Source organism: Scyliorhinus canicula, chromosome 19 (assembly GCF_902713615.1).
Source record: "Scyliorhinus canicula chromosome 19, sScyCan1.1, whole genome shotgun sequence".
Lineage (NCBI taxonomy): Eukaryota > Metazoa > Chordata > Chondrichthyes > Carcharhiniformes > Scyliorhinidae > Scyliorhinus > Scyliorhinus canicula.
Genome location: NC_052164.1, coordinates 97,472,214 through 97,494,671, shown reverse-complemented (window position 1 = coordinate 97,494,671; position 22,458 = coordinate 97,472,214). Strand labels below are relative to the sequence as shown.

Sequence of the window (22,458 nt, the reverse complement as noted above, 5' to 3'; positions counted from 1 at the left end):
TGTCCCTCTGTAACTTTTAACATCCTTCTGCACTGTCCACAACTCCACCGACTTTATTGTCATCTGCAAATTTACTCATCTGTCAAGGTTTCTGGATTACTAGCCCAGTGACATTACCATTACACCACTCTCTTCCCCCATGCGGAGACTGCGATTCAGACAACCCAGTGCTAAGGAGATACTGCTTTCATGCCTAGTCGCTCCTACCGTCCTTCAGTCTTGGGTCAATAGGCTAAACTAAACCAAGGCAGGCAAGGTAAAGTTGCGGTAGTCCCAGAGGACCATAGGCTTTGAGGGAGAGCTGACTGGTTGTGGTTTAACCTTAGGATCACCACACCTCGGGCGACGAGCAAGGGTGAGAAGGCAGGCCTTCATGAATAACCAAGATATCTCATTAATAGATGCCCTTTCTTCTTAAGATTATTGCCACTTCCTCACAAGCTTCAGGCCACAACTGACATTAAAATCTCAGTCTGGATTGATGAAACTCAAATATCCTTATTACATTTTTTTTTCATTAGGGTTTCAACAGCTTCCATGCTCATTAACTGTGTTCTCGTCAAACATACGTCTGATTAAAACATTGCTGCTATTTGAATAGTGTCTTCCGGTATTTACATTCTGCTCTGCCACCAAAGGCAATGAACAGACAGTTCTGGCATTTACCATGGCAACTCCTGGGAGAGAAGATGGCACATCTAACAAGATGTCTAATGCAGAGCTTCACCATAGCTTTACCAAGTGAAGTTACATTTAGCATTTGAACTACCGCATACAAAGATATACTAGTAGAGCATCAGAGGCAAAATCAAGCGAATGGAACTGTGAGCTGACCATTGGAATTAGAGTAGGTTCCCAGTGCGTACTGGATGAGTAAACCAGAGACCCAGAGTAATGCTCTGGGGACACAGGTTCAAATCCCACCACTGCAGATGGTGAAATTTGAATTCAATTAAAAAGTCTAATGATGCCCATGAATCGATTGTCGTAAAAATCCATTTAGTTCATTAATGTCCTTTAGCGAAGGAAATCTTTCATCCTTACCCGGTCTGGCCTACATGTGACTTCAGACCCACAGCAAAGTGGTTGACTCTTAACTGGCCCCTCAAGGGCAATTAGGGAAGGGCAATAAATGCTGGCCCAGCCAGCAACACCCAAGTCCCATGAACAATTTAAAAAAAAAAACACCTTGCTCACATTTTATTTCCATCCATATGCCACTTTGCTTCCTTCCACCATAAAGCTGTCTTCAATCCACTCTTTCGATCAGCTTTCTACTCTCTGACTGTATCAACCTATCCCACTCAACACTTTTCAGCTTCAATGTTGTACCCAGCTGAGGCTCGAGCCTGGATAGAAAGCATTTGATCTCACAATTTGTGATGTCCATCTGTATTTATCAATGAAGAGGGAAAATAAAAGTCCTGCATATGGGATTGACATTTCTGCTACCTTGCAGAACACTTAAATAGTTCAGTGATGGAAGAATGTGGTGTCACAAATCTCCTAAAAAGGCTTGACTTATTTTACATCATCTTCACCACTTTCTCCCCGTGTCGGCGTGGGTTTTCTCCGGGAGCACCGGTTTCTTCCCACTGTCCAAAGATGTGCAGGTTAGGTGGATTGGCCGTACTAAATTGCTCCTTAAATGTCCAAAAGGTTAGGTGGTGTTACTGGGGTAGGGTGGGGGAGTGGGCTTTAGTAGAGTGCTCTTTCCAAGGACTGGTGCAGACTCGATGGGCCGAATGGCCTGTACAGTAAATTCTACGATTCAATCTTTTGCCCTCCTTCTGCACTGTAAATTCTATGATGCTATGATTTTCAGAGGTCCTAGAATCCACTCCCATGTCAATTGAGTCACTTGCTCAATTAGAACACTTTAAAGCAAGGTTTGGTCCTAAACAGATGGGGTGAAAGCCATGCTCTCTGACGGACGTTGACAAGTGGCTGGATTTAACGCTGTTGCTCGTGAACCATAACCGTCCAAAACCTGTCCTTAATTGGTTGCATCCTCGCGATTAACATAGAAATGGGAATGTCACAGGCGGAGGAAGCAAACTGCCTTCGTCAGAAAACGCAAGGAGGGTTGGGTAGCAGTCAAGAACCAAGTGTCAAGACCCACCAACGCCCATGTTTTGATTGCTGGTCATTTAGCCAAACAAAAAAAAATGTCAAGCTCAGTTGTCTTTTCAATGGGCAACATCCAGGACACAATTCACAAATCTTAAATACAGAAACTAGTAGCCAGGGTTAAGCAGCAGCTATTTAAGTCATGACAGTTGATCTGAAATGCAACAGGATCAGTGATAAGAGCAGAAAATGTTGGAAATACTGAGGTCAGGCAGCAGAGTTGCTGGCCTGTGACCTTTCGTTGCAGTACATTGCCCTGAAACATTAAGTCTCTCTCAAGGGTATTTACAGCACCGTTCCTATTTCAGATTTCCAGCCTCTAAATATGTTGCCTTTGTAATAGTAACAAGACCTGCTTCAGTGGAAATAATTACCTTCTCCCTGACACAGTATTTTCTCCAGAGGTGGCAGCGTGATTTTTACAGTGATTTTAAACGCAATTAAATCCCTTAAAACAAATGCGCAGTTAATCCTAATCAAATGAATAGATGAAAAATATTTCTTATTAAGCAACCTGGTTCACCCTTCAGAGATCATTATTGTTCAATGGCCCATCACTGACCGTTTGGTCACATTTTCCTGTTGCAAGTCGCTGTATTTTTACAGCCAACACAAGTTCGAAGAGAGCAAAAGACAGAATCATAGAATTTACAGTGGAGGCCATTCGGCCCATCGAGTCTGCACCGGCCCTTGGAAAAAGCACACCACTTAAGCCCACGCCTCCACCCTATCCCCATAACCCCACCTGAACTTTTGGACACTAATGGGCAATTTAGCACGGCCAATCCACCTAACCTGCGCATCTCTGGACTGGGAGGAAACCGGAGCACCCGGAGGAAACCCACGCAGACACAGGGAGAACCTAGACTCTGCACAGCCAGTGACCCAAGCTGAGAATTGCACCTGGGACCCTGGCGCTGTGAAGCAACAGTGCTAACCACTGTGCTACCATGCCACCCATAGTCCATATCTGTCACATCTACATGGGGTAGAATTTGAAAAGCAACTAAGCAGGCAACAGCTGACGGAACAAGCAATATTCTACATTGAGAAAACAAAAAAGGTAGTGTTTACAAGGTAAATACACATTTATTAACATTTCATTCATTGAATACATAGAAAACCAGAACCATATTTATTTAATTTTAGACAGGGCTGCCGCTCTTCTCTCCGTGTTCTGGAATAGAGCTCGGATTAGGCTCTTTGCCTCAATTGGTGAGAATTCTTCTGCAAGGGGGCCCTTCCCATCAGTCCATCTAAACAGATGTAAAAACAAAGTGAAATCAAAAACAGGTCTACGGTTCTAAACATCCTGTTCATTTACGGTGACGAGGGCATTTAAAGATACGCTCATCAATTTGGATTTCAGCAAAAATTCCAAATCAATATTTTGTGCATTTGACAGCGGAGGGCGAACATCAGAAGTTTGGTGGGGGTGGTGGTGGTGTGCGAGGGGCTTGCAGGATTCGTTGGCTCGCAACATAATCGTCTGCCAAAACAATAGCCCAGTCTTTAATCCTTGAACATGATGCTAAACCAAGGTCTCATCTAGATGTTCAGGTGTGGATGCCAATTCCCCTGACTTTAAGGCGGAACCATTTCTCATGACTAAAGATTGACTTGGTCATTTATCTCATTGCCGCTTGCTAATTCGGAACGGGATCTGTGTTTTGCACATCAATCATCACAGCTCCAACTACTGTGAGGTGCTTTGGGAAGTTTTGGCGACCTGATAAAGTACGTAAATGCCAGCATTGCCCATTATTCTCTTATCCAGCATCTGCAAATACGTTTGGGGTGACAAGAACTTTGTTTAACATGGAACACAATAATTATCCATTGACATTGATCCTTGACACACAGGCTAACACTGGCATCCAAGACATAATTGATCCAAAGACACATTTGCTCATGGTACCTCAGCTGGCAGATGATGAGATCAAATATTCCAAAACGTAAGAGATCTTCCATGGATAATAAAGAACTTGCCCAACAGATTTTTTAATATAAGTTCAATTCATATCCTTTCCCCAGCCTGCATTCTTCTCCAAAAACAACTCACACCGAAGTTGGCAGTTGTTTCCATAAATCAGTTCTATTGTTTTATGCTTGCCTAGGTGGGCTGAATATTTAAATTTGTGCAACATGGCATGGCAGTGTGCGAAGGAAGCATCAACGTGCACTAAACGCCAGGGCATGGGAAAACCAGTTCCATTTAACTCAGTGACAAGCCGACAAGATGATGTGCAGAGGCTGCCATATTCCAGGAAAAGGAGAAAGAAAGAGGGGAAGGTGGGGAGGCAGAGAACCAGGCACACTGGTACAGCTCTGCAAACTGGCAGGCCCAACCTCCACACCAGATATTCCAACCAAGTTGGCCTCAAGAAATAACAATGTGGCAAAAACAACAAATAAATGCTTACGCGCAACCTACTGCTACAGCAGGCAATTCAACGGAAAATTATTTTGATGAAAAAACCCTGACGCAGCTATTTAAGTACTGTAATACACAGTATTGCAAAAAGCAGAAATGATCTATTTATGAGTCATTTATAATCCAGGAATGTACCTGTCCACCAGTTCCTGCAGACTAGCCTGAAGCACTATCATTAGCTCCTTGAATTTCAACCATTTTGGCACATATACTGGAATTTCTTCTTGATACTTTTTGTTTCTGCTTTCTTCAGGTAGTGGTTGAAAGATCTGTGGTCCTTCTTCGAGTACAGTTTTACACAATGAATAGAGGCAGTCTGCACTTTCCGAGGAGATATCCTGCAACATGCAAAGAATTGAATGATTCATAAAACTAATACAGTTCGTCACAAACTTGATCCAGAGTCCATAAGCAGAGCCCTCAATAAGACATAGACCTCTCCACTGTACCAGCTGAGTAATAATCTCACTGCCACAACAGATGGGGAGTCAATGGGCCCTTGGTTCTGCGGTGAATAAAACTTTAACAAGCCACAATTATTACTCTGACTTTCCTCTATTCCCACTTCCCAGCTGCTGTTAAATATATTTAACATATATAAAGATTGAAGGAGTGTGTGTCAAAGGTGGATACCACGCTTCATTAAAGTTTTAATTTTTCAAATGCCCCTATACAATGAATAATGTGATTGGAAGTTGGTAGATTTTGATTCCACTCTAGCACATACGGTGACATTTCAGCATAATACACGAGTTTACCAAGCTTCTAGCTAGGCATCTTGTTCTGGTTAATGTTGAAGATTCCATCATACCTTTTAAAATCAAACAGGAAGGTGCCCTGCTGTCTTGGCCGACTTACAATCTGTGGTATTATGAGCATTTAACATCAACATGGAATTTTCAGCATAAAAACAGGCCACTTAACCTATCTGGTCTATGACAGTGTTTCTGCTCCACCAGCTTTCTCCCACACCTTATCTCAATAAACCAGCATCTGCTTTGCTCCCACACGTGATTATCTAGCTTTTTCTTCAAAGCAGTCCCAACTATTCGACATGATAGCACATTCCACAGTCTAACCACTTTTTGGGTAAAGAAGTTCCTTCCTATTATGAATTAATATTTAAATATTAATTTGAGCATTTAGGAATTAATATTTAAATTAACGGCACCCAATTTGCGACCCTGCATGCAGAATTTGTTTCTACTTCTCCACTGTATCAAACCCTTTTCATAATTTTAGACATCATTATTAAGTTACTCTCAGCTTTTTCAAGGAGGGAACTCCAGCCTGTTCAGTCTTTTCCAATAGTTAGACCCACCTCAGTGCTGGTACCATTCTTGTCCATCATTTTTACCCCTTCCTCAGTGCTTCTGTATCTTCAGACCAGAACCGTGCATGATACTCAGAGGTCTCGTGTTGCATGCACAACTTAAAAATGGCAGTAGGGCAAGGATCTTAATTTTAATTCAAAATAATGAACGGCCAAAATAAAATTAAACACTTCTTTTGGCGCATCGTTCATTACTCCAGAAGGCCGCATTACTTATCAATAATAACATTTTAATTCCCCATTTGATGCCCTCCGTACAAAACATACTGTTACACAAAACCTCATTGAAGACAAACATAATGAAAATAAAAACTTAATTTCTATCCAACTTCACCATCCATCTCCCCCTCCGGCATATTCATGTCTAGTACTGAACTTCAAATACAGCTGATCTGTGCGAATGAACAAAAACCTTTCATCGTCCTGATGATGAAACGACAGAATTGCACTCCTGGGGATGTTATAGCCCTTGTTCAAAAGATTATTTCATTTTATTCCAAATTACCTCCAGCTTTGTGACTTTGTTCACAATCTCTGTGACTGCTGTGTTAAGCAAAGTGCCCATGGCTTTGCAATATATATGAACTGGAAGCACATCTTGCCAAACTTTGCCCAACCTCTTTAACTGATGAATCACCTGCAAAAAGAGAAACCAGGAACAAAAAAAGCAACTTTTTAGATAAACTCAGCTGATGACTAGAACAAAATGAAATGAAAATTGCTTATTTCATGAGTAGGCTTCAAATGAAGTTACTGTGAAAAGCCCCTAGTCGCCACATTCCGGTGCCTGTTCGGGGAGGCTGGTACGGAAATAGAGCAATCCCCTCTTATTCTCTATTGTTGGTACGGGAAGACAGAATAGAGCAATTTTAATACATCACTGGGGTAGATCGATGCCACAAGCTGCCCAATACTGCCAACAGGATCTCCCATCAAAACTGTATGAAAGATTACAGAACTGAGAGTGGAAAACAGTCAGGCAACGGGGTACTTGAACTCCGCAACATGCTCCCTCAAATACCAGACAATACCATGGCTGAGTTATCAACGGGATCCATTTTTCAATTAGATTTGTAACTATTATAATGGGAATCAGTGAGACTACAACAGAAAAGGGTTTGCATGAAACTGATCTGAAGATAAAAGTCATGATTAAATTGTGATCTTGCTACTAATAAACTGTCAAGTTGCTGATTAGAATACATGTATAGCACAGCCGAGGGTGGCAAAATGACACAGCGGTTAGCATGGCTGCCTTACAGCACCAGTGACCCAGGTTCAATTCCGACCTCGGGCGACTTCCTGTGTGGAGTTTGCCTTTCTCCCCGTGTCTGCGTGGGTTTTCTCCGGGTGCTCCGGTTTCCTCCCACAGTTCAAAGATGTATGAGTTAGATGGATTGGCCATGCTAAATTCCCCCTTAGTGTCGAGGGATGCATAGGTTAGGTTGCAGGGATCAGGTGGGGGAATGGACCTAGTTAGGGTGCGCTTTCAGTGGGTTAGCCTTCTGTAGAAGGAGGCTATTCTGCCTGTAGAAGGAGGCCGAATAGCCTCCTTCTACATTGTCGGCAGTTTTCTAATAGGATCCTGGTCTTGGGGTTTTTTTTTGTCAATGATTTTTGTTTAAACTAAAGACACAATGACATCAATTGCACAGCAATAGATTAATATCAAAACATTAATGATCATACATGGAAGAGCAAAGGCTGTTAACCATGGATAATAATTGTAACTTCTGGCCAACAATTAAAAATAGGACCGAGTCCTACTAACTTCTGTTTATGTCACAGGGTGCTGACAACATTGATCAGAATTAGACTGCTGAATTTGACAACGAGGTGCTCAAAATAAAGTTTAAATGTTGCACAATGTTCCAAGTGATGTTTGCTGAAAAACAAGTTAATAGTTGCCTGTAACTTCCTCGGAGGGGCAATTAGCGGCAGACTGCCACTCCGTAGCAGCTTGAAATCCACAGCACCTGTCTCGCCGCACTTTGCTGACTCAGGCCAGGTGAGGCTGAACAGCGAAGCAGCTCAGGGGCTCGAGCAGCAAAGTGTAAAAGGAGCAGAGTGAAGGAGGGCACAGTTCCTTTACATGGTACCAGCTGCTGTAAAGCAGGTGAGATTTAAGGGCCCATTGAAAGGGAGAAGGTTAGGTTTCAACGGAAAGCGAATGGAATGCTGGGGTGGGGATTCACATATATCGGCCGTGGGGGAGGCTGGGTCGACCTGGCGTCGGGTCAGGTCTACACATGACTGGTGTGAGCTTATGTCCAGGCATTTTGGGGAGAAAGAGAGTGGTTGTGGGAGCGGTAGCCTGCGGAAACAGGGCATGCCCCATGCTTGGCTTGGCTACTCTGAAATTAGAAGTGCTTTTTTCCTTCCAACTCCCTCAGAGTAACTACGAGGGTAAAACTGGCAGAATCATCCGAAGTTAAGTGATTTAAATCACTGTGCTGGATGGTTCCCAGCCCAGTGTAATTGTTCAGATAAACAATCATAATAATAATAATCTTCTATTGTCACAAGTGTGAAGTTACTGTGAAAAGTCCCTAGTCGGCATATTCTGGCGCCTGTTCGGGTAAGCAGGTACGGGAATTGAACCCGCGCTGCTGGCCTTGTTCAGCATCACAAACCAGCCGTCTAGCCCACTGACCTAAAATGAATACTTCTGGACAATTGCCGGGTGCACCCTGATGTGAGAACTTCCGAGAGGGATTCCCCAGTTCATCATTGAGGTAGCCCCTCAAACCCTATGCTGGGAAGCCAGGATGTTATGGCCCAATATAAATTTTGTAGTCGGACAAGGATTGTGCCTAAAATCAGCAAAATCTTCTTCTGAAGACAGAAAAATATTAAGCTACTTTCAAGCGCTCAGTTAAAATGTAACATTCTACAACCTTTAAACAAGATACTGAAATATCCGAATCAGTAATCACTAAGAGTTGTCAATGGGTAAATAGGAATATCTAATTAGATTCCTGCCCAACATCACACAAAGTACTGAAGTGCAATCTGAATCTCCTGTCTGGAAGCATGTTTGATACAACACGGACAGGAAACACTGAAACCACACCGGTCAGTGTGAAAGGACAGGTCACGTTTCAAGTTTCAGTTTAATATTTTATGTAGATTCTGATGAATGTGCCTCGTATTTTCTAGCAGTTCAACATTACTTTTCTCAAGAATGGCTACAGGCCATCACATGGCCTAGATATATTAACGGCGTTCAAATGGCATCTGCCAAATACATGGATATAGAGGGATATGGCACAAGGAAGTGCCGAGGGTTTTGGCCAAGGTTGGTCTCATGACCCGTACAGGCTTGGAGGGCCGAAGGGTCTGTTCCTGTGCTGTATTGTTCTTTGTCCTTTGTTCAGATTAATAGTACAATTCAATCAAATCATCAATATAATGGGATATAACTAATGGTAGATGGTCTATCATACATGCAGGTCTATGTCCTAAAACACAAGGCAACAAGTTTGAAAACAACTAGCCCATCTCTTCTTTCAGACACTGGCAAATTTCTTCCGTGTGTCGATAGCATTTTGAGCACACCAGCCTAACTTGCCAACGCTGTTCCTTGTGCTTCATTCATGTCACCTCCCACCCATCTTCACATAACCCAATTAGTATACCCTCCTATTCCTTCATTTATATTATTTTATGATTTCTGGAGAGTACATTGTGTTTAAACATAAGTAATCAAGTCATTGGAATTGAGTGGGATAAGGATGATGCAATTAATGAGAGGAGCCTGGGGCTGAAGCAATCAGGTTTTGAGTCAGTCGGTTTAGATTTGGCTGTGAACAGAACAGCTTTTGGAAAAAAGATGTCAATTTCAACAGTGGTTTGACACAGACAAGAACCTACAGGCTGTTTCCTGAAGGATCTCTCTCGCTCTCTCTCCATGCCATCTCTATACAGCAAGTATTCCTGTGATTGCTAACTGCATTTAAAAACGGGTTTTGACCCATGATGGGTTTTGCTTTATTGGAGATAGAGAAGATAGCAGTTAGGTGTTAAGAAAGTGTTTCATTTTGTTGTTAAACATTATTTAACTGGCAATTGTAAGCTATATTTTCTGCGCTGTTAAAGTTAGTTTAATGGTGGTGTTAATAATGTTTGTTTTAATATGGCATATCGCTATATGAATGTGGAGTCACCCCTGGAGCTAAGTTACCTTTCCTCACAGCTTTACAAATAAAAAATAAATTGATGATTCCAGCAAAGGTTGGGGTTTGGTCCAGGATCGCAATACTCAATCCTGTTCAGCCTCTCCCGATGGTCATTAACCTCTCATATCGGATATGATTCTTGTAAAACTTTATTCGTACATTCTCCAGTCCTTCTTGTATTCTGGAGATCATAACTATGCGCAACACCATGCAAAACGGTTCATTTTTATTTCAGATCTTAGGCATTTACCATTATAATTTTTCTTGCCATAGTAAATTCTCCAATGCCTCTGCAAACGTGAAAGAACGTGAAAGTACACCAACCTGCCGGACAGCTTTGCTTGCTGCCGAGTAGTTATCCACATCATCCAGACTTGAAAGATTTCTTGCAGTCGACAATCTTTCCAACAATTCATCCCTCTGGGCACGCAATTGCGCTAAGAAACACTCCGTCCCTGGCAATGCAAAATGCAATGCCATTTAAAAATAAGGATTTTTAAATAGGACTCATTTGTTGAGAAAGGCAATTTGTTGCAATGACCGACTTCAAACTCCTAAGACACTCAATCCATCAACTCCCCCCCCCCCCCCCCCCCCCAACAACAAATTGATTTTGACTTCACTTCAGCCACATTTACTATTTAAGATAACAACTGCTTTTGAAGAACGAGTAAATTAAAATCTATTCATCCAGTACGCAACTTGTTTTGTAATTTTTAAAAGCAAGATTCACGTTTGGATCTTTGGACAAGAATAACGAAAGTACAATTACACATCAAAAGTGATGGAATACAGTGACCTACATGGAACAGTATTTAAAGTACGATCATTTAAAATACAATATTCTTTCGCTATTGATTCCTCTCCCATTCCTCCAGTCAAACGCTGCCACTCCACCGCCACATAGACAGAGTGACTAATTTGTTCAACGCCTTCAATGAAAAATGAAATACATCCAGGTTTCTGGCCTCAACGCACTTGTTGGCTAATGCACGCAATTCCCAACTGCAATGTAAAGACACTTTCCAGAGATGGATCAAAAATGTTCAAAACTAGGGGCACGATTCTCCGCACCCCACGCTGGGTGGGAAAATCGCGGGAGGGCCGGGCAAATCACGCCACGCCGCCCTGGCACCCCCTGCGATTCTCCCACCCCCCCCAAAAATGGCGTGTCGCGTTTTTCGACAGGCCGCTCGGAGAATCGCCGGCCGCCGTTTATCACGGCGACCGGCGATTCTCCGGCCCGGATGGGCCGAGCGGCCTGCCGAACCCAACCGGTTCACGCCAACCACACCTGGTCGCTGCCGGCGTGAACAACGCGCGACAGGTGAGTGTGGGGCCTGTGGGGGGCGGAGCAAGGATCGAGCACCACGGGCGTGCTCAGCAGATGTCTGGCCCGCGATCAGTGCCCACCGATCGTCGGGCCAGCGTCTGTAAACGATGCACTCTTTTCCCTCCGCCGCCCCGCAAGATCAAGCCGCCATGCCTTGCGGGGCAGTGGAGGGGAAGACGGCAACCGTGCACGCGCGGGTTGGAGCCGGCCAACCTGCGCATGCACGGCTGACGTCACTTTGGCGCCGCCGGCCGCGTCATGGAGTGAAACACTCCGGGTTTCACTCCGGCGTCGGCGCTCAGTCTCCCGTTGGGATAATCGCGCCCTAGGTGCTTTTATCCACCTGTTATTTTTCTAAAAATTAATCACGGGATATGGGCATCGCTGGCTGGGCCAGCATTTATTGTCCATACCGAACTGCCCTTTCAACTGAGTGGCTTGCTCAGCCATTTCAGAGGGCATTCCGGAGTCAATGACATTGCTGTGGTTCTGGAGCCACATGGAGGCCAGACCAGGTAAGGACAGCAGAATCCCTTCCCGAAAGGACATTAGTGAACCGGATGCGTTTTTACGCCAATTGACAAAGCTTTCATGGTCATCATTAGACTTCTAATTCCAGATTTTCATTTACAGAATTCAAATTAGTTAGGTGGGATTCGAACCCAGGTCCCCAGAGCATTACCTGGCGGTCACTGGAATGCTAGTTAGTCTTCGGCATGCAGAATGATGGAGTCCTGAGAGCCCCGGGCTTAAAAGAAAGAACTTGCACTTTTAACACTCTGTCAGGGGTTCCACAAACAAACAAAACAGCTGGCTTCTGCGCACAATGGTCCCACAAACTGGAATGATCAATGACAAAGGGTCATCTGGACTCGAAACGTTAGCACTTTTCTCTCCCTACAGATGCTGCCATACCCGCTAAGATTTTCCAGCTTCCGCAGTAATTTGCTTTTGATCAATGAATTTGGTTTGGCGGTTTTCAAGGTAGAAACCTGAGCCAGAACTCAAAAGGCAAGAATATTGTCATTCCTACTCCTAACACTACTGCTGGGTCAAGCTGACAAGTCAAATTCAAATGTGAAACGTAATGGATAGGAGGGAAGGGGTGAATGAATGAATAAGAACAGATCATCCACGACTTAAATCAGCAATGTCTGAACTTCAACATCGTAAGATGTTGATGATTCAAGTTACATTCAACATTAAAGATTTGTTCAACAGGCAATGAAATGTTTTCACAAGTTGTAAAAGTTAGAAAAGATACATCCAACTGGGAAACTGTCCAAATGTTGCTGAAAAGGCCTTCACCTCATATTTACCGGCATACGAACAGGGCTGCCAGCAATTGTACATTAACAGCTCGATGGACTTAGTTAAGATCACGTGATCATACTAATCAAGCAGGTTAAAAAGATTAGATTAGTGCCACAGAGTCACCTATTGCTAAGGTGCAATCAGTTCTCACAGACGTCTTCAGTTTGAAATACTTACCAATCTTTCAAGCAGTTTAGATCCCAAAGTCTCTGCCACAGAATGGCGGAATGAATGTTCATAACCACTAAGGAACTCTCAGAATTAGTGTCAATTTTCACTTTGGAATAGTCCCAGAAGCAAAACAAGAAACGTCACCATCGATAACATCACAAGAACAGCCCTCAATAATAAGATTGGTAAAGTCCTTATTCTTTAGAGGAAGATAACTGTTCAATTTAATCCAAACATATCACAGCAACAAATCTGATTCAACGCTGTTGCAATTAAAGGACAGATGCCTGAAATCACCTCCAACTCCACTTTTGAAGTAAGGAATAAATGGGTCATAACTGCTGTGTTAGAAAATGCTTCGAAAATCCCAGACCGTTACAGGGGCTCAATGATTAGTGTAGTAAAATCCAGTTACACACCTAAACGTCTAAAACTCGGCACAAAGTCCACAAAGGTGGCAGCTCCATTACACAAAGGACTTGGGAGACTGCACTGGAACTGGTGTCCCAGGGTGATCAGATGGTGGGCAATGTACATGCAGTTGTTGTGGTGAATGGCAGCCAGCTGGGGCAACTTTTGCAGGGTATCTCTGAATAAGGAAAAGAGAACAGATTTAGAATTGCTCTGTGGATGAATCGACCAAAGGTAACTAAATGGCAACCGGAACAGTCTTGACGTTCAATAACCAAAGTGGCCAGAAAGCTATTTTCATGAAGAAACAGTCTGATGGACAAAACGACCTCAGGTTTTGTTAGCGTTTGCATTGATACTTCCAACAGCAGCAATAAGCAGGATCCGATTCACAGAGTAGCAAACTTTCCATAATAAAATTATGCCATACTGAATTGTTGGAGGGCAATAACTTAGAAAATGGCTGTGGGTAGCACTGTTGCTTCACAGCTCCAGGGTCCCAGGTTCGATTCCTGGAAGTAGACTTCAATGAAGTTACTGTGGAAAAACCCCTAGTCGCCACATTCCGCCGCCTGTTCGGGGAGGCTGGTACGGGAATCGAACCATGCTGGCCTGCTTTGTCTGCTTTAAAAGCCAGTGATTTAGCCCAGTGTGCTAAACCAGCCCCTAAAAATGAAGTTACTGTGAAAAGCCCCTAGTCGCCACATTCCAGCGCCTGTTGGGGGAGGCCGGTACGGGAATTGAACCCGTGCTGCTGGTCAGATTACCAAAAGGCTTGGTCAAAAGAGGTAGGTTTTAAGGGGCGTCTGTAAGGAGGAAAGTGAGCTGGAGAGTTGTAGGAAGGGAATTCCAGATGTTGGGTCCCAGACTATTGATGGCATGACCCCCATCGTGCAGGAATTATAACTGGGAATGCACAAGGGATCAGAATTGGAGGAGTGCAGATATCCGAGAGGGGGCTGGAGGAGATTTCAAAGATAGAGAGGTCAAGGGCCTGGAGGGATTTGAAAACAAGGGAGAGAATTTTAAAATCAAGATGCTGCTCGATTGGGAGTGGATGTAGTCACGTAATTCAGAATGGGCCACTCATCCTTCTATCTACAGATTCGAAAGAGACCACAAGATGATCTCAGTTAAGCTTTGAGCCCAAAGACCAACACATGACCAAAAATTTCCAACATGGTCAGATCTGAATCCTGCATTTGTAAATCTGAATTACAAAAGTTGAATTACTAACCCATGCAGTCTGTGAAGGAATTATATAACTGATCTGCACTCAGAACTGTAAGGAGAAACAATTAGCCCTGCACAACCAAGTCAGGTAGTTGGCCCACTTGGGAAAATCTCTGGCAAACCTTTCAATTCGGAAAGTACACTGTTCGATATAATATCAACATTTACGTTTGTATGAAATGATGGAGCAATTTAAACAATGGCCAACAGGTCATTTAAAATAAAATTGTTCAAAGCTTCTTCTATAAAAACGGACAGTGATTCATAGATCATAGAATTTACAGTGCAGATGGAGGCCATTCAGCCCATCGAGTCTGCACCGGCTCTTTGAAAGAGCACCTTACCCAAGCCCACATCTCCACCTTATCCCCATAACCCAGTACCCTGACCCAACACCAAGGGCAATTTTGGACACTAAGGGCAATTTAACATGATCAATCCACCTAACCTGCACATCTTTGGACTGTGGGAGGAAACCAGAGCACCCGGAGGAAACCCACGCACACACGGGGAGAACGTGCAAACTCTGCACAGTGAACCAAGCCGGGAATCGAACCTGGGACCCTGGAGCTGTGAAGCAATTGTGCTAACCACCATGCTACTGTGCTGCCCGCAAGCCTACTGCACCAGGTATTCCCAGGCGGTCTCCCATCCAAGTACTAACGAGGCTCGAGTCTGCTTAGCTTCCGAGATCAGGCGTTTTCAGCCTAGTATGGCCGTAGCTTTCATACTGCAATATCAGGCACAGAGCTGGTATTCCATCTCTGTGCCACCAGATATAGTCACCCATTAGGTTGAGGTTAAATCAAAGCCCCTACAAATAATACTTTTCTATAAACTCAATAAACAACTTTCTTCATCAAACTTTCCTATTAACTTATAATTATATACACCTCAAGTACAAAGATGTGCACAGCGAGGAATGAAAATACAAATACATATTTAAGCTGTTAAAACAAAATAATGAGGAACAGAGGATTTTCATTTAAGCACATGTCAATTTATGCCTGTATTAGGGACTGGGCAACTCACCACATCAAATAGACTCAATACACCATTAATCAGCAATATGGTCAAGGCATTATTGTTACAGCAAATATAGTAACTTAGTTATAAACTCAATGTTGCAACGGAATTTTAAAATGATTTTTAAAACGCTATGAAATGCTCACCTGTGATAAGTAGGTACCACATCATAGAACAAGTGGAACATGTTTCTAACTGTGTAGAAAAGCTGAACAGCGCTGAAAAACAAAACGGACATGGTTAACCACAAACCAGGGATAGTGGAGAGAGAAACCAAGTAAACCATTGGATCAATGCCCTCATCAGAACTGGGAAAGATTAGAGATTAAGTAAGGGATGAAGGGGGCGTGGGTGGGGAGGTGGGGAACAGGTTGGGTAACAAGAACATTTGGGGGGGGGGGAGAGAAGGCTAAATGACAAAAAGGTCATCAGTGCAGGGCCGTAATGAGTAATAACCGGGACAAGTGACAGAAACATGCACCCAAAGCAAGAGAGGCGGAAAGAGAGAGAGAAGAGAGAAAAACCTAAGCCAGGAAAGGCAAAGAGAACAAAATGGTGGCAGAGGTTACGATCTAAAATTGTTGTTCAGTGTCCAGTTGAGAAAGTTGTAATGTGACCAGTCAAATGATGGCGTTTTAAGCTTGAGTGAACTTCATTGGAACACTGCAGGAGATCAAGGACAGAGAGGTCAGTGAATGAGAGAAAGGTGAAGAATTAACAATGGCATGCTGCTGGAAGCTTGGGGGTCTTTGCAGGTTGAACAGAGATGCTGTTCAAAGTGGTCACCTGATCTGCATTAAACCCCCCACCCTCCCCCCAACGAGATGACATCATGAGCAGGAAACACAGTATACCTCAGTAATTCCCCTGAAAAGACCGTTTGGAGCTTTGGATGATGAGAATGGAAGAGGTAAAAAGAACAGGTGTTGCATCACAGGTATTGTTTGCATGGGAAGCTGTGCTGGGGATGGCGGAGGGGGTGAATCAGGTGTTGCAGAACTTACAGTCTGTTGGGAATGCTGAAAGGGGAAGATATGTTCGGTGCTAACAAAACACTGGAGGCCTCAATGAACAGGTCAGCTTTATCAGAAAAGCTGCTGAAATGCAGAATCAAACTAAACAGCTCCGGTTTGGAGAAACCTGCAACTTTGTTCAAGAGGTGATCTATCACTGTACCTAAAGAACTGAAACTTAGCACCACCTAGTGGCCAAAATATGCAGTGCCGAGGACATCAGTTCTCAAACAATCTCAGAAAACCTCTCAATAGGTATTTCTGTACTGACAACTCAAAAAGTTTCCCTCTTTGAAAAAAAACCAAGATATCATTATCACCAATATTAGCACTGAATGTATTCCATACAGCAGGTTCTCCCTATGAGTTGAAGCAGACATTAAACCTAATTTGTATTAATGTCACCACTAAACTAGCAGACAAGAGTTCAATATTTAAGCATGCACACACTATCATCAACAGGAATCTCCAGGGGAAACCCCTCAATAAACAAATCTAGATTCATTTATAATGCATAAATATTTACAGGCTTCTTTTGCATGTTTTTACGAGGTGTCGTTCTTATTTTGAAGTCTGGCAATCATTCTGGAATGTAAAGATCACTCACCGGCAACCCAAGCAAACAAATCCTCGCTATATGCAAGATTACTGTGTATTTACATGGTTAGTTTCTAACTGCTGCTCTTTAGTAACTACTGCTCAGACGTGGGCTGCACTGGAAGTAGGGTTTATGTCAGTACATCATTAACCAAATAAACTAACATGCTGCAGATCAGGAAATGTAAAAAAAAAAGCCCAAAAATTTATTTTAAAATTTTGGGCTTTGAGCTGCACGATGTTCATATGGGGAAATGAAAGAGAATTGTTACAGTGCAGAAGGCAGCCATTCGGCCCATCGTGTCTGCACCGGCCCACCGAACAAACAATTCACTTAATGCCATTCTTCGCTCACTCCACCCCCCCCATCTCCCCTAATAACACCTATGGCTCTTTTGATCATTACTTTAAATCTGCGCCCTGCCGCTAACAAATCTCCTCTCAGCCTTCTCTCTCGTTGGAAAACAGCCTTAACATCTCCAATTTATCTTTGCAACTGAAGTTTCTCATCGCTGGAACCACTCTCGGGAATCTTTTCTGCACTCTCGCCAATACCTTCACATCTTCCCGAAGGTGCAGGCGTCCAGAAATGGATGCAATACCCCAGCCGAGGCCAAACGACTGTCTTATATAAGCATAAACTCCTTGCTCTTGTTCTTTATGCTCCTATTGATAAAGCCTAAGATACAATGTTTTATTAACATGTCCTGCCACTTTCAGTAACTCATGCATGTATATACCCATGTTTGCAGTGACTCATGCATGTATACACCCATGTTTTATTAACATGTCCTGCCACTTTCAGTGACTCATGTACGTATGCACCCATGTCCTTCTGCACATGAACCCTCTTTAGGGTTTTACCCTTTATTTTATATTGTTTCTTCATTTGCTTCCTACAAACACTCTGGTCATTTGAGGCACCCAGTATTATCATGTCAAATACAGCACAGTTAGACACACAGTGAATTTCTTTCCACTCTGCCCCAAGAATGCAACATACTAAAACCACACAAAGCACCAGTGCAATATTTTTCTATCTGCCACCAGTCCTCGGGTGCTAACTTGCAAAACTAATCAGCGCTGGCTGCCATGTTTCAGACCTCACAACAGTGACTTAACTTCGAAAGTGCTTAATTGGCTGCAATGTGCTTTAGGACATCTGGAATTAAAAGGTTTTCTAAAACACAAGTGACTTCTTTATATTATTAGGTAGAAACTTGTTTCCCACCTCAAATCTCATTGTAAAAAAAAAACACTGTCACCTCCAATGCACTGGCCATGGACACAGCCAAGATCAGGTCACATGCACAGATTGTGTTTCTTATCATGAACTCACTATGAAGAGATGAATGATTTGTCGGCTTCTGGGCACGGAAACTAGTGTTTGTGCAGTCGCAGTGCCCCCCCCACACAAAAGACAATAGTCCAGCAGGTAGTCGTTTATTGAAGGTAACAAGAATTGAAACAATATATAAAATAAATTAATCCCACTCTGAATGTTTATCAATGTATAATTGTCATTTTTTAAAATTGTAAATTTGACTCTCTGAGAACAAAATAATTGTTGGCATGGACAGATGCCCATCGTAAAAACACTTCCAATCATCATTCTCAGACACACATCAGCTGGTTCACAACGGGGCAATATATAACAGGTGAGATAGAAGCATGTCACCCAATGAGCAAAGAACAGGAATAGAGGGCAAATTGGATAGCTCTTTCAAAGGCTAGGGACAGATACAGCAGGCCAGCTGGCACCTTTCTATGTTGCACAAGTCCTTGAATTATTTAACTATTTCTCTAATTGAGATACAAAGAGAGTTCCTCTACAATCTTATTTCCCGCAGTTAATGCTACCGTGGGCAGCACAGTAGCACAGTGGGTAGCACAGTTGCTTCACAGCCAGGTTCGATTCCCGGCTTGGGTCACTGTCTGTGCGGAACCGGCACGTTCTCAAAGTACAGCACAGGAACAGGCCCTTCGCCCCTCCAAGCTCATGCCGACCATTCTGCCCATCTAAACTAAACTCTTCTACACTTCCTCGGTCCGTATTCCTCTATTCCCATCCTATTCATGTATTGGTCAAGATGCCTCTTAAATGTCACTATCGTCCCTGCTTCCACCACCTCCTCCGTCAGCGAGTTCCAGGCACCCACTACCCTCCGTGTAAAAAACATGCCTTGTATATCTCCTTTAAACCTATGCCCCCTAGTAGTTGACCCCTCTACCCTGGGGAAAAGTCTCTGACTATCCACTCTGTCTATGCCCCTCAATTTTGTAGACCTCTATCAGGTCACCCCTCAACCTCGGTTGTTCCAGTGAGAACAAACTGAGTTTATTCAACCGCTCCTCATAGCTAATGCCCTCCATACCAGGCAATATCCTGGTAAATCTCTTCTGCACCCTCTCTAAAGCCTCCACATCCTTCGGGTGGTGTGGCAACCAGAATTGAACACTATCCTCCAAGTGTGGCCTAACTAAGGTTCTATACAGCTGCAATATGACTTGCCAATTCTTATACTCAATGCCCCGGCCAATGAAGGCAAGCATGCCATATGCCTTCTTGACTACCTTCTCCACCTGTGTTCTCCCTGTGTCTGCGTGGGTTTCCTCCGGGTGCTCCGGTTTCCACCCACAAGTCCCAAAGGACGTGTTTGTTAGGTGAATTGGGCATTCTGAATTCTCCCTCAGCATATCCGAACAGGCGCCAGAGTGTTGCGACTTGGGGATTTTCACAGTAACTTCATTGCAGTGTTAATGTAAGCCTACTTGTGACAATGAAGATTATTAAATGCACTAACGACTATTGCCCCACGTGGAATGCTAGGCATGAACAACCATCTGCAAAACAGCTTTCAGGTTAAGGTTAAAGCTCAATACTTAGGTAGAGAAAAACAATTCTACTCTACATTAAACACTGCCCATAAAGATCCACGATTGTGCAATATGTTAGTCTAATTTTCTGGATGTTGATGAGGCAGTTGTACAGTTCCAGCATTTTCTGTTTTATTTTGGATTTACAGAACTTATATTTTTATCTACACTGGCCCTGGGAATGGGCAATATTGCCAAAGAAGGAGAGACCTCTATTCATCCCCAAGAAAAAACACCTCTTACAGTTTAGTAACTGAATGCACAGAATTACTTGCCATTCGGGCGTGGCGCTGGTGGCTTCAGAGAGCGTCTGGTAGGCTAATTCCACCAGTTTCTGGACAGATTCGCTGATACGGCAAGTGGGAACACAAAGAGTCCGATGACCGAGTTGTCTCCCGTTCCCCAGGCTTACCATGCTGCTCGGAGCAATGGCAGACGTCTTTGCTCTGCTGACCAACCCCAGACTGGGTAACTTTGGTACAGCCACCTTAGAATCTGGTGTAATCTGAAGATTAAAAAACAGCAAGTGTACTTTTGATCTAGCGCAAACAACCCATGCTCAAGGCTTTGCACTGAATTTAAACTTAGGGTTACGTATTAAATTAAAATGCTAACAATCAAAAATTGGATTTTTAAATCCACATATTCCCCTATTCCTGGCTCCAACCTCCCCTTGAATGTACTTCTGCTATTTTCTTCAGGGACAGTCTTTTGAATGTTAGGTTAGAGCACCCTCTAATGTATTGAAGGGTGCTCTGCACGAATGAAAATCCAAAAATTACTGATTGAGACGGCATAGTGAATCTTCCAGGCTTGCATTAACATTAATGATATTTAACATTATCCATTTAAAATAATGACTGATATTTCAGTGAAGTGTTGCAGGTGGAAAGGCCTGCGAAATGTTTCACAATGCCGACTCGAATTGTCAACAAATGTCAAACCGTGCAAATATAAAGCGTGCAGTGATAAAAAAAAAGCAAAATGGGTTCTGGAGTCTGAAACGAGAATCGGTGATGCTGGGAAAACTCTGGCACCCCTGGCTGCCTTCCTTAAGGAGAGAAAGCACAGGTAACGTTTTGAGCCCTTTTGGCTTTTCGTCAGAACTGTTAGATATTAAAGAGTAATTGTGAGAGATTGCAACAAAACGTAGCAACTTATGAACAAAAGAGAGGTGGCTCGGCGGAATATAAAGTGTCCCCTTCACGCTTAGGCTGTGGAGAGAATTATGAGACATTAGATAAAGTAGTTGCGGGAAGAATGAAATAAATTATGTGTTTTACAATTGAAATGCAGTGGTGGTTTTCCCCCAGTGGCAGTGTTATCAAAACTAAATAAATTTAGGAACGACATGGAAGAAAATATAGTGCCCACTGAAGAGATTTAAGCAAGACCAGTATTCCTTGCAGATCGGGATATTAGCTGCGTTCTGTTGATAATGCTCCAACACTCTACTGTTATTTATAATTATGTTAAAACAAAACTGCAAAGGGCCCAAGATATGGTCAAACCTTTCCCCAATTCACTTCCCCTCCAAATCAGTATAATATGACTGCTCAGGGCTATGCACACTAATTAATTCACCTTCACAGTGTTGTGGATCTCAGATGTCATCAGGTTTCTGGCAGTGACTATGACATCTTGGCACTTCTTACTGGCAAAGTGCACATTTACATTCCTCGCATATTTTAACAAGTCTGTGGAACGATCCTGCAAAAATTGCATCTCTTTAAGCTTCTTCTCAAACTTGTCAGTTTCTTTTATCACCTGGAGGGACAGAAAAAACAAGTCAATGCCAGATAAAGAAACAAACCAGGACGTCTGAACTGGATAGCAATATTCTGCTCTCATTTATGTCCCTCAAAACTCAACTACTGAGGCGTCTCAGGTGTCTATAACCACTGAAGCTGCAATAAGGTCTCTTTTTTTTTCAAATGACAGCAAAGGCCATAGGCTCAGGTGTTTGGTGTAAACTAATCCTCCATGGATTAGCCTGGCTGGTTCCACAGTATGTCCGTCTGGAAATGAAAGCACTAGATTTGGCTTCACCCCGAAGCCCATCTCAACTTACTTTAGTAGCGATCTGCAGTCACAGGAACGTGGGCTACTGCTCATTGGAAAGATGAACTCAAATTAATTTGAGAAAGGATCTGCTGGTGCTCAACAGTCCAAGGCACAGATGAGGGTCCTCTCCTTTGGGGAAAGAGAGGGAATATAAAATCTTCCATCTGCAATGTTGGGAGAGGGGCATTGATTCCATTCAGAAACAGGGAAGCACCTTTAATAATTTGCTTTGGTGTGAAGAAAGAGATGGAGAATACACCCTGAATTGTAGTAAGTATTTGCACGTCTGATATTAGCTCGGAGCATCAGTACTTACATGCCGGACTGATCATTTCCACCGTTAA

The 22,458-nt window shown here is 43.2% G+C and overlaps 1 protein-coding gene across 1 annotated transcript in view; it reads right to left on the bottom strand.

Annotated features, from left to right (window-relative positions):
- Positions 1–3,194: 3,194 nt before the first annotated feature.
- Positions 3,195–22,458, bottom strand: part of zw10 (zw10 kinetochore protein) — a 34,839-nt gene continuing 15,575 nt past the window's right edge. Inside the window, exons 9-16 of the mRNA XM_038778979.1 lie at positions 21,635–21,817; positions 20,326–20,555; positions 15,710–15,781; positions 13,313–13,482; positions 10,400–10,530; positions 6,403–6,534; positions 4,700–4,902; positions 3,195–3,386 (exon numbers count right to left, since the gene is read on the bottom strand). Of these exons, the coding sequence (XP_038634907.1) occupies positions 3,266–3,386; positions 4,700–4,902; positions 6,403–6,534; positions 10,400–10,530; positions 13,313–13,482; positions 15,710–15,781; positions 20,326–20,555; positions 21,635–21,817 (1,242 nt within the window). The 3' untranslated portion in view covers positions 3,195–3,265. The remainder of the gene's footprint in view (positions 3,387–4,699; positions 4,903–6,402; positions 6,535–10,399; positions 10,531–13,312; positions 13,483–15,709; positions 15,782–20,325; positions 20,556–21,634; positions 21,818–22,458) is intronic.